The following is a 15,515-nucleotide window of genomic DNA, read 5'->3' on the forward strand; positions in this document are numbered from 1 at the left end:
CTGCAACACACATGAATACACAAAACAAAAATACACAACCACCATGTATATCTTCAATTTAAATCAAACTAGGATTCTAAAGTTTCAACAAAACCAACAGAAGCACAATGTCAAGAATCCACAGTGTCCAATCTATATAATTTGTGAAAGCACTTCAATCAGAAAGTCATGCTTAATTTCCTGATTTTCAAGCTAAATGACTCTCAGTTTTATATTATTTACTGCATAAGTTGAAAAACAAAGAATGAAGAAAGATTGAGACCAATTGACTTACTCTTACCATACACATTCTCATAAGATGAAATTTGTTCCAGACAATTGACTTACTCTTACCATACACATTCTCATAAGATGCAATTGTTTCCAGACAAAATCTTAACTAAAATTAGCAACCCTTGTAGTTCATCACAACATTCAAATAGAGACTAAGAGCACAGCTAGATGCTGAACATAAATTCCACACATTAGATTTTAATACACATAAACACACTGATTCCTAAACGCGATCTTGCCACAAGCACTCTGCTTGAACCTCTCCACCTTTCAAGAGGCCCTCGATTTCTTTGGGAGGGTTTAAGCCAAGACGAGTAGCGCGTTCCCAACGAGCCAGTCTAGTCATACCAAGGCATGGACCATATGCCATGTTCATGTCAAACTGCCTCAGCACTTCTTCATTCTTATCATAATCATCTGCCACCAATAAATCAAATCCCATGTCAACCACTGCTAATCCGAAAACCAAACTAATAAACAAATATCTCTGCATTTCCAAATACAATAACCTTTTAACAATCTCTCACTGATTTTCATCATTTAGTACAAAGAGATTTATGTTCAAATACGAAGGCTAATAGTTGCAAAATTATATATGTTTCTGTGTGATTTTAAACTAATCTACTTTAATGGTGTTCTTAAAAGCAGTTTGAGAATAAAAATAAGCTAAAAACAACCAATAAGAAAGGTTACAAATTTTAAAACAATTAAAAGATTTCCTCAGGTATCTTCGTCTGTAGAGCATCTGAAACAACTGAATATTTGAATCATATCTCTAGCGCTCATTCCTTAAAAAGAATTAAAGAAACTTCACCCCAGTGAATAAGGACGCTCACAATTCAAATAAGAATAATAAATAAACATTAAACCCTAGATAAATTTTTTTTTTTTTTTTTTTTAAAAAAAGGGACCTTTAAGATCAAGGGAACCGTGAGAAATCAGAGCCGTGGGTTGGGTAACATCGGAGCCGACAGTGGCCGCATGCTTAGGGGACTTTCTCTTCGAAGTCTTCTTGGTGGTGGTGGTGTTCTTCTTTTGCTTGTAGAAACCCTCGATACTTTTGGATGATGATCTCGTTGCCATAACCAGAGATTCAAATTTCAAATTTCAAAATTTTACAGGATTGTGTTGTTTATATAATACCCCTTCTTTATTGGGCCCCCGAGGTAATTGGGTTTCAACCCATTTGGGAACTTTAGTTTACAAAAAAGAATTGGTTCAACATAATATTTAATTTAGTCAACTTAAATACTCTGATATTAATTCAATTTGGGAATTGGGCGGATTTGATATAAACAAGTGTCAACATCTTGATATGGAAACCGTTGGATCTTTCAAACTTTAAAATTTTTTCTCCTTTTAATTTAATTATTTTCACAGTAATAAAAATGTAATGTAATGAGAAGCAAAATTAATTGATTTTTTTTTTTGGTTGATTAAATTAGACAATAATTTTAAATATTAATAATTGAGTGAAGGGACGAAAATTACGAGGTATGAATTAAATTATAGATCTAATCTTTTACTTATTTAAAGAAAACTTAGATAAAGAATAAAATTATAGCTTTAATTATTTGTCAAAATTTTAATTTTAATAATGTCATAAAACAAATAGAGAAATTATATTAAATGACACTTGTTTGGGAGTGAGTTGAAAAGTGGCACTCTTTGGAAAATGTTTTATGAAATAGCATAATCCCAGTTAACACCAAATTTTGAATAAAAGTATGTTGATAAACACTTCTTACAACTTTCTCTTACAAATGTTGACGTGGCAACTCGCATTTGGTTAGGCGAGACTATAAAACCCTTCTCCAGTCAGGTACCCACTAAATACCCCTCAATGAGAATCTAGGTGATACATGTCTGGAGAATGAGTTGTATTTAGAAAACCTGTGCAATAATAATAATAATGTCAGAAACATTACTATAAGATATACCATAGGATCAAAATCAGTACCTTCAAAGATAAAAATAAAAACTTAAATTCATTTGGACATCAATCAATCAAAACATATTTATAAGGAGGAATCTTCCAAAAGTGTTTCACAAACATTGATCATTTATATTATTTACATTAAGATAAAAGCATCAAGATGATAATAAATCATCTCCCCTCATGTGTAGCCCTGCTGACTCTAGCCTCATTTTCTTCTGGTCTACCTACAAAACAATCAGCAATGAAAGGGTGAGCACTAATCGCTGAGTAAGGAATGATCAATTTCATTTTAAATGTGCTATTTGACCTTTATTTAAACATATTTATTAACACACCACTTATCTTTTTACATTTATGTATGCTTCCCTTTTCTTGTTAATTCATATGTTTTTAATTATTTTATCTCATGGCTATATAAACATCAATGTGTACACATATAAATAAGTATGTAAACATAGTACACACACATCACATGTCATGATATAACATCTAAATATCATCTAACATGAGTATAAATCATCTCATGATGTAAATAACATCTAAATATCATCTAACATGCATATGAATCATTTAACATCTAGCCGATCAGACTTTTCTTAGTGTCTTAAGCACTTCATATCATCTAGCGTCAAATTCATTTAGAGCTCATATCATCGGGGAGGCGTGCTTACACGTTATTTAGCATCTAAAGCATATATTCATCTTTCCTTAACCGATATACGAGGATATGCTTACGCGTTTTCCATCATGTCTATATACTTCTCTAACATCTTATGACATGTAAATATATGTTTTAGTGAGCTTAATACTTTTGATTCATCTATGGATTATTAGTTCATTTACATTACCTCTTGCTCACATTCATCATCTCAAAACATAAATTACATTGCATCTTCATGCCATTTCATAACATTAATCATATATTTGCATCCATGAAATCTTTTAAAGATCATCTAACTAATGGATAAACATTAGTACATGACTTAATTGCAACAATGCATTAATAATCAATTCATAATCAATAGAATTAATTATCTTAAATTTTAAACTTTAACAACCAAAAGTTTATTCTTCATGCCATTTTCCATCCATTTCTCAAATGAATTGGCCCTTGGCCTAAATATAAAAGTTATATGACTATGTTTTACCTTTTGAATACTTCAAAAATCATCTCATTTCAATTTTTATAACTTAAGTTATGGTCGAAATATTGAAGTATGTTTAACATAACCTCTAAACTTACTAAATCTGAATTTTTCATATTAAACCATGTCATATCAATTTCTATTGACAATTAACAAATATGTCAACTTATGGATCAACTAACATTCTCTTAATAGTCTTTAACATCTTAAAAGAAGTGTAAAACCTCATTCACATGATCATCTATCAGTGCTATAACATTCTAAGTTAATGCAAATAACACATCAACACTTCTAATAGCAATCATTCAACACCATATGACCTCCAATCCTACAAGTTTTGCGACAATTAACATCAACACTTCATTTTTTTCAATTAAATATAACAACTCATAAAACATAAATGACAATAACTTCATGTATAATGAATAGAATTCAAGGCAATAAATAATATTAATGAGTTCAACTACACTTGCCATCAATTAATTCTATGCTTTAAAGCTTTAATTTAAGGTTTCATTAAAATCTACAAACCCTAGCATAATCCCTATAGTCATGGGAGGTCCTTCCTTACCTTTTTAAAGAATTCCTCCAACAAATCCTTTGCCTTTGTCTTCTTTTACACCTTAATCCTATATATATAACATTATACCTCAACATCTACTTCAAATCTTCAAATCACATCAAAACTAGGGTTTTTAATCCTTATCTTAAACCCTTCAACTTGAAGATCCAAGGCTCCTATCTTGTTCTTTTTGAAAAATTATGCAAAACTCCTTTAAAACTTAGAGAAAGAAAGCTTGTTTCATGGAAGATTTGAGAGGAAATGGAAGAAATGTTGAAGAAATGCTCTCTCCTTTGGCTTGAACGAATTTCCTCTCATTTATAGGAAAATATTTCATTAATTTTCTAAAATTATGCTATCGGCCCAATTATTTTAATTGTATAACTCATAAGTCCTTAATTCTTCGCATAAGGGCATTTTGGTCATTTGGCAGTAAACATAATTATTACTGAATTAATATCATTAAATGCAATTAAGTCTACTCATCCTTGACTTTTGTAATGTTTATCCATAGGTACAATGACTATTTTGCTCCTAATACATTTTTATGGATAATTGATTCATACTGTTCCAAATGAAATGACTATTTTGCCCTTAGTTAGATTTTATGTTTTTTAACACAAAATTAACATTTTTAACACAAAATTAACATCTAAATGACTATTTTAAGTTGGGAACATGCCTTTGACATCTTGGGTATCATAAAGACCCATTGTGAGCTAACAAATTATGAGCCGACACGTTGCATTTGTAAGAGAAAGTTAGTGAGAAGGGTTTGTGAGTGTAGTATTACTGCCAAATTTTTGGACGAAATCAACCTTATTGACAAATCCCGAAACTTAAAGAAAAAAACCCATGCTTTAACGCTAAAATCCTAAGTCAAGACTTGTTTTTGTGATATGAAGAAATTGTTGCTGGATGGATTTGAGCAATATATTGGGTTATTAAAGGGCTTAAAAGAGAGAAGAAGTCAGTTATACAATTTGAAAGTTGTTCCAAATAATAAATCATTGAGTATGTTGCATATATGTGTATGAAACATGTTTAATAAACTATTTTTTTAATGAGTTGTCGTATAAGCTTACACTGGTCTTTAGATGTTGAAAATGGGTGGTTTTTTTTTTTTGGCAAATCTAGGTATGGGTATTGGCCAGTATGGGAGGATTTAGATGAAAAAAGGATTGGAGGTTGAAGAAAAGGTTTGTTCGACACCTATTATTCGGACACATTCGACTGGATTCGACCAAGGTAAGTTCTGCCCAGATGGAAAAATCCTATCAAATGTGTTAGGATAGGATAGTGTCTAACAATTGTAGCTTTTTTAAATCGGCTGAATTTGTTTGAATCCTATGGTGTCGACCGATTTCAATCTTATCCAATACCATAAATTTAGTGTGCATTGGCCGAATTAGTCTAACGATGTCCTAAGACCTATATATTACTTGAAATCGATCGAATTTGTCCAAAACCAGAGGTATCACCCATGTCAGCCATTATGATTCTTCCCAATTAACTGATGCCTACCTATCAGTAGGGCTATAAGTGAGCCGAGCCGCGCGCGAGTAGCTCGCGGCTCGGCTCGAACGAGCCAGGTTTGGCTCGACAAAAGTCGAGTCGAGCTCGAGCTCGAGCAGCTCGAATACCCTCTCGAGCCGAACTACGAACCACCTACTACTCGGCTCGATAGGCTCGTGAATGGCTCGAAAGGGTATAAGTGATATTTTTTTAAGTATCAAGGGTTTTTATGTAATTTATTATATCCAATATAAATTATCCCACTTCCTAAACCCTATCTTCTTTCTCCAGCGCCGCCACTTTCTCCTTCCCTTTTCTTCATCTTTTTTCTCCTCCGTCTTTTTTCTCCTCCATTTTCCTTCTTCTTCTTCACCTTTCTTCTTACTTCTCCTTCGCTCTTCCATCTCTTTCCTTCTTCCTCTTTGCTTTTCTTTTCTCTCCTCTTCTCTTTTCTTCTATCTCTCACAGTTGATGGAATTTTGAGTCATATATTTGTGGCTATTTGGCTTTGGATCTGATGATGGTTGGTGATGATTAGTGGGTTGGCTTTGTATTGGGGCTATTTTGAAGGATTGTTGATGGATTGCTTTGGAGTAAGGACTCATAAACGAGCGGTTCGCGAGCTGAACTCGAGCTCAAAATATTTAACGAACTCGAGCTTCAAGCCTGGTTTTCAGAGCTTGTCGAACTCGAGCTCGAGCTCGTTAAATTTTCACGAGTGTGTCAGATATCAACGGTAGTGTTCAGCTCGGCTCGACTCGTATACAGCCCTACCTATCAGATATCAACGGTAGGGTACCAAACAATTAGGTTTATGGTCATTTTGTCGGAAAGCCATGTTTTGGAGTGTGTTAGATAGTCTATGACCAATTTTTTTGAAAATTTTGTTTTGTTATATTTCAAGAAAATGTGATCCTTAACATGAATTCTTGTAAAGTATGGAGGACGTTGGGAGTCTTAGAATGATGGGTACAAAAATGCTCTGAATACATTTCCCATTTGACTATGAAGGCCTATTGAAGTGTTTCATGAAAATTACATATTGACACCAATCAACATACATCGAATTTTACTGAGAAATACATCTGATCACAGATATGATGAGCCCGTTGAAATCAACGATGATAACAAGCATTGACACACAATTGGAGGAGCCTATAAATACTTTTTGTTGCATGTTACAACGGTTGAATATACAAATTATCTTAGTTTCTAGTAGCAGTTGCATTAATAATACCAAGGAATGAAGGGGTCGGTAATGAAGTCATTGATGGTAGTGAGGCAACAAAGCATGTGCAAGGTGATCCTCGTCTGGAAGAGTATGAAAATGTCTCGGGGTTGGATGATTTGGATACGAGGATGAAAGATAACGATCAAGTTGTTGGAATCACCACTCTAATTCAAACTAACATTCCTTCGTCCCTCATGGTTGCACCGACATGGCCGACATCGAGTACTGTTAGACCTACGAAAACGAGTTCAAGAGCAGCATCCATGGCAACATACCAGGGGTCGGTGCTCATTCCATCATCATCTACACTTGTATTAGATGTCATTTCTACCAGTAACAATAGGGGTATTTGGGTTGAATGGTTTTTAATTCGAAGTTGAGCCGGTTTGGATTACAAATAGAATTTTCAGTACAGCGTGGCAAGGTTTAATAGTTTTCGTTTTTAAGGTGATATGCAAGGACTCAAAGAACTACAAATGGGGTGTTGTTGCACTTAGGTCGAAACCAACCAACATTTTTGAGATTAGAAAGGTCAAGGGGCATCATACTTGTGCTAAGGATCAACTACTTCCTAATCATAGCAATGCTTCTACTGGATCAAAGAAGAAGAAGGACGCTAGATTGAAGAAGAATAACTAAAGAAGCCCAATAGCCGAAGATTGACGTTTGAATTTGATTGTGGAAGAAATGTGGTCGTTCGAATCGAAGAAGAGATGAAGTTTGATTGTGGAAGTGAGATTCGACTTTAACAGAATTGAGCATGAGCACCACACAAGACAAAAAGTCTTTGGCTACAAGTTGATAATTTAGAAAGTCATACAAAACGGATTGACATCAAATAGATTTAGAGACAAGTATTCGACCACTTTTTGGTGGAAAACAATAAACAAATAACAAGATTAAATAAAATATTCCCAAGTTGAATAATGTTGTGAACCAAGAAAAATAATATTGACCCTGACTTTCAGTAATTTGAATATATAAAAATATGTAATATTCCTTTACAAATTATCATAATATATATTAAGACTTGCAGTAATGAACAAACAAATCATAAATGAATTGATTATCTAACAACATCCAAAAAGCTTTCTATATTCATATTGCCAAATCACAAATTGATATGTCCATTATGCAATGACCTTGACTCAAAAATTGGAACTCTCACCTGCTCCCTCTCATAATTGCCTTAATATATTTTAAGGTGGCCACTTCTGCTTGTTCAATAACACATAGCATGATTGTTTAATATCATAATGAATAAGCTCTAAATATAAAGCATAAACGACATTGATCTTAAATCTGTGAAGTGAGACTTGGAAGCACAAGTGTAACAAATCTCACATCTAAAATGTATTAGAGAGGTTTTGGGCTTATAAATACCCATAAAATTAACCTATTGCATAGTTTGAAATGTGAGGAAAGTGGACAAAGGTAGGTTCATCAGCTAAATTCCCCTAAAAGACAATTAGCCACCACATCCTCTGCCAGGTCGCTAAAGGAAGTGTTTTTGTCTTTTCTCTTGGTTCCTTTTATATGACGTATGCCTTTACGTCTCACCACCAAACACATTTCTCAAATAAATTACTTTTATTCTGTAACAAGCTGCGCATGTCCCTCGCAATAAGATTCTGAAACATTTAGGCCTATAAATATGACTACAATCTCAGCTTTACCAAACACAAAATCTAAACACTTATAACGTTTTCATTCATTGATAATTTGTATCTGCAAAATGCAAACCTGGTTCATTATCCTTTTCTCTATCTCCATAGCTTTCCTCCTCAAAGCTTTCATTAACCTTCTCTTTCCCAACAAACATCTTCCTCCTGGCCCTCCAACCTTCCCCATTATTGGCAACTTATTGTGGCTTCGAAGATCAACTTCTCAAATTGAACCCATCCTCCGGAATCTCCATGCCAAATTTGGCCCCATTGTTACTCTCCACTTTGGCTCTCGTCGTGCCATCTTTGTTGCCGACCGCTCCCTTGCCTACAAGGCTTTAGTCCAAAATGGTGCTGTCTTTTCTAATCGTCCACCGGCTCCTCCCACAACCAAATTATTTAGCAGCAACCAACACAATATCACTTCCTCTTCTTATGGCCCTACGTGGCGCCTCCTGCGCCGTAATCTGAATAGAGAAATTCTCCACCCTGCACGTGTGAGGAGCTACACCCGTGCGCGCAAGTGGGTTCTGCATATTCTTTTGGATCGTCTCAAGTCAGAGTCCAAAAATGGTGATCCAGTTCGTGTAATGGATCATTTTCAATACGGCATGTTTTGTTTATTAGTGTTTATGTGTTTCGGAGACCAGGTTAATGAAAGCCAAATCAAACATGTTGAGGACCTCCAGCGTCGGCTGTTGTTAGGATTTAACCGATTCAATATACTAAATTTGTGGCCAAGATTGACAAAAATTGTACTTCGAAAGGTGGGAAGAGCTGCTTCAGTTACGGAAATATCAAGAAGAAGTATTGATTCCATTGATAAGATCGAGAAAGAAGGTGAAGGAAGAGAGTTTAAACGAAGGAAGAGGATGAATATGTTTTAGCGTATGTTGATAGTTTGTTAGATTTGGAGCTTCCAAAGAGAAGAGGAAGCTTAATGAATCAGAAGTTGTTTCTTTGTCCTCGGAATTTCTAAACGCTGGCACAGACACTCCATCCACAGCGCTGCAGTGGATCATGGCGAATTTAGTGAAATACCCACATATTCAAGAGAAGATATTCATGGAGATTAAAGGGGTTGTGGAAGAGGAAGGATGAAGTGAAAGAAGATGAGTTGCAGAAGATGGCATACTTGAAGGCAGTGATATTAGGGTTTAGAAGACATCCTCCTGCGCATTTTGTGTTGCCACACGCTGTCACAGAAGATGCAGAGGTGAATGGATATGTATACCAAAGGATGTGAGCATCAATTTCATGGTAGCTGAAATGGGTTGGGACCCAAAGTGTGGGAGGATCCAATGGCATTCAAGCCAGAGAGATTTGTGGGTGGTGATTTTGATATAACTGGAAGTAGGGAGATTAAGATGATGCCATTTGGGGTTGGGAGAAGAATTTGTCCGGGGCTTGTTTTTGGCAATGCTTCATTTGGAGTACTTTTGTGCGAATTTGTTTTTGGAAATTTGAGTGGAAGGGTGTTGAGGGAGATGAGATTGATTTATCAGAGAGCAGGAGTTCACAATAGTTATGAAGAATCCATTGAAGTTTCATATTTGTGGAGGGTAGATATTTTAGTAAGATATATTATGTTATTTACATCATATTTCTCTCTAATTAAAGAAGGAAATGTAGTCTAATTTTTAGGTGTTATATGATTTTCTAACCTTCTTGTGCATTGCTTTCATTAAATCATTTTGCCTCCTTTTACTTAAGAAAGCCAAAGCTTTGTAAATGCTATAAGAGATGTTATAATGCAGCTATAATGTCACACACCTAAAGTTGGATTTCTAAATGGTTGTTTTAGTGTCGATATCACATTGATTATAGAGAAGTTATTTACTTATCCCAGCATCTTATAATTTGCGATGTTGACGAAGAATCTCAACTTTATACACTACCATTATATATCTAAGCATGTGCATAAAGAAAATGAATCATTTTAAAGAGATTTTAACTTGGTCAATTATTGGTTCAAACAAATATAGTTGTAAATAAATTTTCGATATATAGAAGGTCTATTATATAAGAACGTGAACATTAAATTAATTTGATTATTAAATATTACATGTAAATATATGTTTATAACCTTTAATACAGAAATTAAAATAATCAATAATTTTTAAAGTAGAAGCTTCTCGTCGTCATAGAATGAGTCAGTCATTATCTAGAGTACAACTCTAGAAGGGACGGGGTGATCATTTCCTAAAGGAAGTCTTTTCGTCTTTACTCTTGGTTCCTATTATTGACTACGCCTTTACGTCTCACTACCAAGCACGTTTCTCAAATAAATATATAATAAAGTGTTTAATATGAAACGTTTTGGTTTCATTATTTACAAAACATTATTATATAATAGATTTATAATTTGATATATATATATTTGCTTTATGATTTATGTTTTTAAATGATCAAAATCTATAATTGTAATAAATTGTAGCGCATTGTTTTCTATTCTAAATTCTTGTTTGTAATATATTTTCATTTTATTAGAGATTGTATAATTTATTAAATATTTTTTTTACAGTTTTCGTCATGAAAAATCTTACAAAACTTGAATTTGTGGCTATTGATATTACAGGGAAGAATTATTTATCATGGATTCTTGACTGAAATTCACTTCAAAGATGGAAACGATTCATCTAATTAAAATAGCTAAAGCCATGATTTTCCTTCGACACCATACCCACATGTTTGAAAACTGAATACCTTAGGGTAAAAGATCCACCGACTCTTTGAGAAAATTTAAAGGAAAGATATGACCACCAGAAAATTGTGATTCTTCCTAAAGCTCGTTATGTTTGGATGCATTTATGTTTACAGATTTCAAATTAGCAACTGAATTTAACAGTATTCAGAATTAGTTTCAATTGAAATTGTGTGGAGAAAATATGCTTATGAAGAATGTTAGAGGAAACATTCTCTACTTTTCATGCATCAAATGTCTCCTGTAACAGCAATATAGAGAAAATGGTTTTCAAAAATATTTTGAACTAATTTCATACCTTTTTGTGGTTGAACAAAATACGAGCTATTAATGAAAAATCATAAAGCTCGCCCAACAAGTTCTACTACTCTATTCCCGAAGTGAATGTGACAATATATGAAACCAGGGGTGTGGGTGAGGTTCATGGTCGTGGTTGTGGTTGTGTTGTGGCCATGGTCAAAGTCGTAATATCACAATCGTGGTGGTTACATATAACAATAACTCTTTTAATTATAAAGCCCCTAGAAGTGGAATAATGATGAAGAGAAAAAGGAAAAGGGCAAAAGTGGACAACATAAATTCGAATAATATTGAAAATATGTGCTCGATGTAGTACAAAAAGGACATTGGTCATGTACCTATCATATGCCTAAACATCTTGCTGAACTTTATCAAGCACCGTTGAAAGAAAAGAGAAAAATATGAAAGCAAATTTTGCCTACCAAAGTGAAAATAGAGAAACAATTTTGTTTATCAAGATGATATTTTGATCATGGACTTGTTGATACAACACATTTGGATTTGCAAATTTTCTTCGAAAATTTTGAAGGGAGAAAATATTGATCATTTAATGGGGATGGAAATTGTCAAAATTATTAAGGTTATGTTTTTGTGTTTATTCTATTTTAGAGTGTTTTATTTAATATGTTAATTGTGATTTACAATTTTAGATAGATTATTTTGTTTTGTTGGCTTTGTAATATGTCTTACTATGTATTTTTTTTTTAATAAAGAAAAATAGACATTCCCAAGTCTATGATGAATCCAAGATCAATGATGAAAATCTTTGTCTCGTAGACAGTGCTACAACCACACTACCCTATAACAAATTTTTAATTTGGATGAATTCAGTTTCGTCCCAGAATTGTCTTTTTAGGGGACAAAATTGTATTTCGTAAAAAATGCTTAGCACTCAAGTTCACCCCCACACCAACAATGCATTTGGAGGAAGGATGAATAATATGGAGGGAAATCATTATGGGACAAAAATTTCTGTAGCTAAAACCTGTTTTTTCTAGGATGAAATTTTGTCTCTAATTATACAAAATTTAAACTTATTAGGGACAAATATAATTTTGTCCTTGGTTGTAAAAAATTGCATTTTTAGGGCAAAATTGGGAACTAATTAACAATGTCATTTGGGTAAGGATGAAATAATGGAGGGAAATAATTCTGGAACGAAATTTATTATTTTTGGACGAAAATTTTGTAGCTAAAAACCTGTTTTTTCTAGGACAAATTTTTTGTTTCTATTTGTACAAAATTGTAAATTTATTGGGAAGAGTATGATTTTGTCCTCGATTGTGAAAAATGCATTTTAGGGACGAAATTTGGAAAACTAATTAACAATTCCATTTGGAGGAAGATGGTGGGAAATCATTTTGGGATGAATGTATTATTTTTGGATGAACATTTTGTAGCTAAAAAACCTGTTTTTTCTGGGACGAAATTTTTGTCTCTAGTTTGTACAAAATTGTAAACTTATTAGGAATGAATACGTTTTGTCCTCAATGTGGAAAAGTATTTTTAGGGATGAAATTTGGAGAACTAATTAACAATGCCATTTGAGGGAAGGATGAAATAATATGGAGGGAAATCATTCTGGAACGAAATTTTTTATTTTTGGACGAAAATTTTTGTAGTTAAAGACTTGCACTTTCTGGTACGAAATGTTTTTGTGTCTATTGTACAAAATTTGGAAACTTACTAGACGAAATATGATTTGTCCCCGATTGTGAAAAATGCATTTTTAGGGATGAAATTTGAAAAACTAATTAGGAAGGAATATTATTAGTTCTGGGTAAATGTAAAAACATCCTTCCTTTTCTATTTAATTTGAAACAAAACCCAGACATGCATGCTGGTGAATCTTGATCTCCTGCTTTGAAACTGATTGAAACCCAAAAAATTAGAGGTGGGGATGGGCCGTGCCACGCCAAAAGTTTCATGGCCCACCATGCCATGGGCCGTGCCAAACAACCAAAACTAGGCCCACGACCCAGCTCATGGCACGTGGGCCGTGCCGGCCTTCGTGGGTGCATAGGTTATATTAATTTTTTTGCATATAATATAGTGCTTGATATTGTAAATAAATATGAGGATATTGAACCAAAATCTTTGACGAATGTAGACAGGAGAAGATTGGCCAAAATGGAAAGACACAATCAAGGCAGAGCTGAATTCATTAGAAAAATGTGCATTTTTCGGACCTGTAGTCCAAACACCTAAAGATGTAATGCTAGAGGGTAACAATAGGTATTTGTGCAAAACGAAATGAGCAAAATACGTCGTAAGATATAAAGCACACTTGTAGCAAAAGGTTTTCGCAAAGACCTGCAGCTGAATATGAAGAAACATATTCTCTTATGGTGGATGCAATAACATTTTGATTTCTTATTAGTTTGGCAACAAATAAAACCCTTGATATACATCTAATGGATGTACATAGTTACAGCCTATTTATATGGATCACTTGATAACGACATATATCTGAAAATCCTTGAAAGATTTAAAATGCCTGAAGCATGTAACTCAAATTCTCGAGAATTTTATTCAATTAAATTGCATAAATCATTATATAGATTAAAGCAATCAAGTCGTATATAATATAACCGTCTTAGTAAATATTTGTTGAAAGAAGGTTACAAAAATGACCCTATTTGCCCATGTGTTTTCATAAAAAGATATGGATCTGAATTTGTTATAATTATTATATATGTTGATGACTTGAATATTATTGGAACTCCTGAAGAGATTCAAAGGGCAGCAGATTATGTACAAATGTAATTTGAGATGAAAGACCTTTTTTGTGCACCAATTAAACTATATCGAGAAAATCTTAAAACGATTTTATATGGATAAAGCATATCCATTGAGTACCCTAATGGTTGTAAGATCACTTAATGTGAATAAATATCCTTTTTCGGCTAGCAGAAGATAAAGAAGAGGTATTTGGTCCTGAAGTACCATACCCAAGTGTAGTAGGTACATTAATATATCTTTCTAATAATACACGACCAGATAGAACATTTTCAGTAAACTAATTAACAAGATATAGTTCTGCTCCGACACGAAGACATTGGAATGAAATTAAACATATATTCCAATATGTTCGATGAACAATAGATGTGTTTATTTTATTCAAATGAATCTACACCCCAATTAATTGGTTATGCAGATGCAGGATATTTGTCTAACCCACATAAGCTAGATCTCAATCAAGCTATTTGTTCATGTATGGAGGTACGACTACTTCACGACATTCTACAAAACAAACTATAGCTGCTACTTCTTCAAACCATGCCGAGATAATAGCTATCCATGAAGCAAGCCGAGAATGTGTTTGGCTTATATCAATAACCCAACATATTCAAGAATCATGTGGCATTGATTACAACAAAGAAGTTCCTGTAACCTTATATTAAGATAATACCGCATGCATAGCTTAGTTAAAGGGAGGTTATATCAAAGGTGATAAGACGAAACATATATCACCAAAATTCTTCTTCACTCATGATCTTCAAAAGAATGGCGATATTGAAGTTAAATAGATTCGGTGTTTGATAATTTGGTAGACTTATTCACTAAAGCTTTACCGACTGCAACATTTGAAAAGTTGGTATACAATATTGGAATGCGTAAATATGAAGAATCTTAAGTGATATCATCATGAGGGGGAGTAAATACGCACTATACTCTTTTTCCCTTGACAAGGTTGTTTCCCACTAGGTTTTCCTGGTAAGGTTTTTAATGAGGCAGTTTTTAAATGTGTATAATACGGAAGAATAATTAGAGATGACAATGGGCTCGATATTTCCGGGTACCCGGCCTGGCCCGGCCTGAAAAGGTCAGGCTTTACCCGATATTCGTGGGCTTGGGCTTAGGCCTGGGCCTGATTTTAAGGCTTGACCTCGGGCACGGGCACGGGCCGGGCCGGGCCTGGGTATGTCTTCAGGCCTGGCCCGGCCTGACAATTTTAGTATTAATTATCCTAAATTACCCTTATACTATATATTTAATTACAAGATTATCCTACATATATACTCATTTTTTCCAAACCCTACATGGATGGATGGATGCACTTTGTGGAAAGTTATTTATATATTTGGTGAGTATTAAAAAATAAATCAATATTTAACAATTGTTTCTAGAATTAAAAAAATATATATAAAAAAAAAATACAATTTATTAATATTTAAAAAT

The 15,515-nt window shown here is 33.7% G+C and overlaps 1 protein-coding gene and 1 pseudogene across 1 annotated transcript; one reads left to right on the forward strand and one right to left on the reverse strand.

Moving 5' to 3' along the window:
- Nucleotides 1-296: 296 nt before the first annotated feature.
- On the reverse strand, nucleotides 297-1,385 carry LOC116134558 (DNA polymerase delta subunit 4). Its single transcript, XM_031420234.1, has 2 exons — nucleotides 1,185-1,385; nucleotides 297-690 (listed from the first exon to the last, which is right to left on the reverse strand). The coding sequence occupies exons 1-2, from the start codon at nucleotides 1,354-1,356 to the stop codon at nucleotides 497-499; spliced, it is 366 nt and encodes a 121-aa protein (XP_031276094.1). The 5' UTR covers nucleotides 1,357-1,385; the 3' UTR covers nucleotides 297-496.
- A 6,889-nt stretch (nucleotides 1,386-8,274) lies between these two features.
- On the forward strand, nucleotides 8,275-10,208 carry LOC116134513 (annotated as a pseudogene).
- Nucleotides 10,209-15,515: the final 5,307 nt, after the last annotated feature.

The sequence above is a fragment of the Pistacia vera genome, unplaced genomic scaffold, assembly GCF_008641045.1.
Source record: "Pistacia vera cultivar Batoury unplaced genomic scaffold, PisVer_v2 Contig1081, whole genome shotgun sequence".
NCBI classification, from domain to species: Eukaryota; Viridiplantae; Streptophyta; class Magnoliopsida; order Sapindales; family Anacardiaceae; genus Pistacia; species Pistacia vera.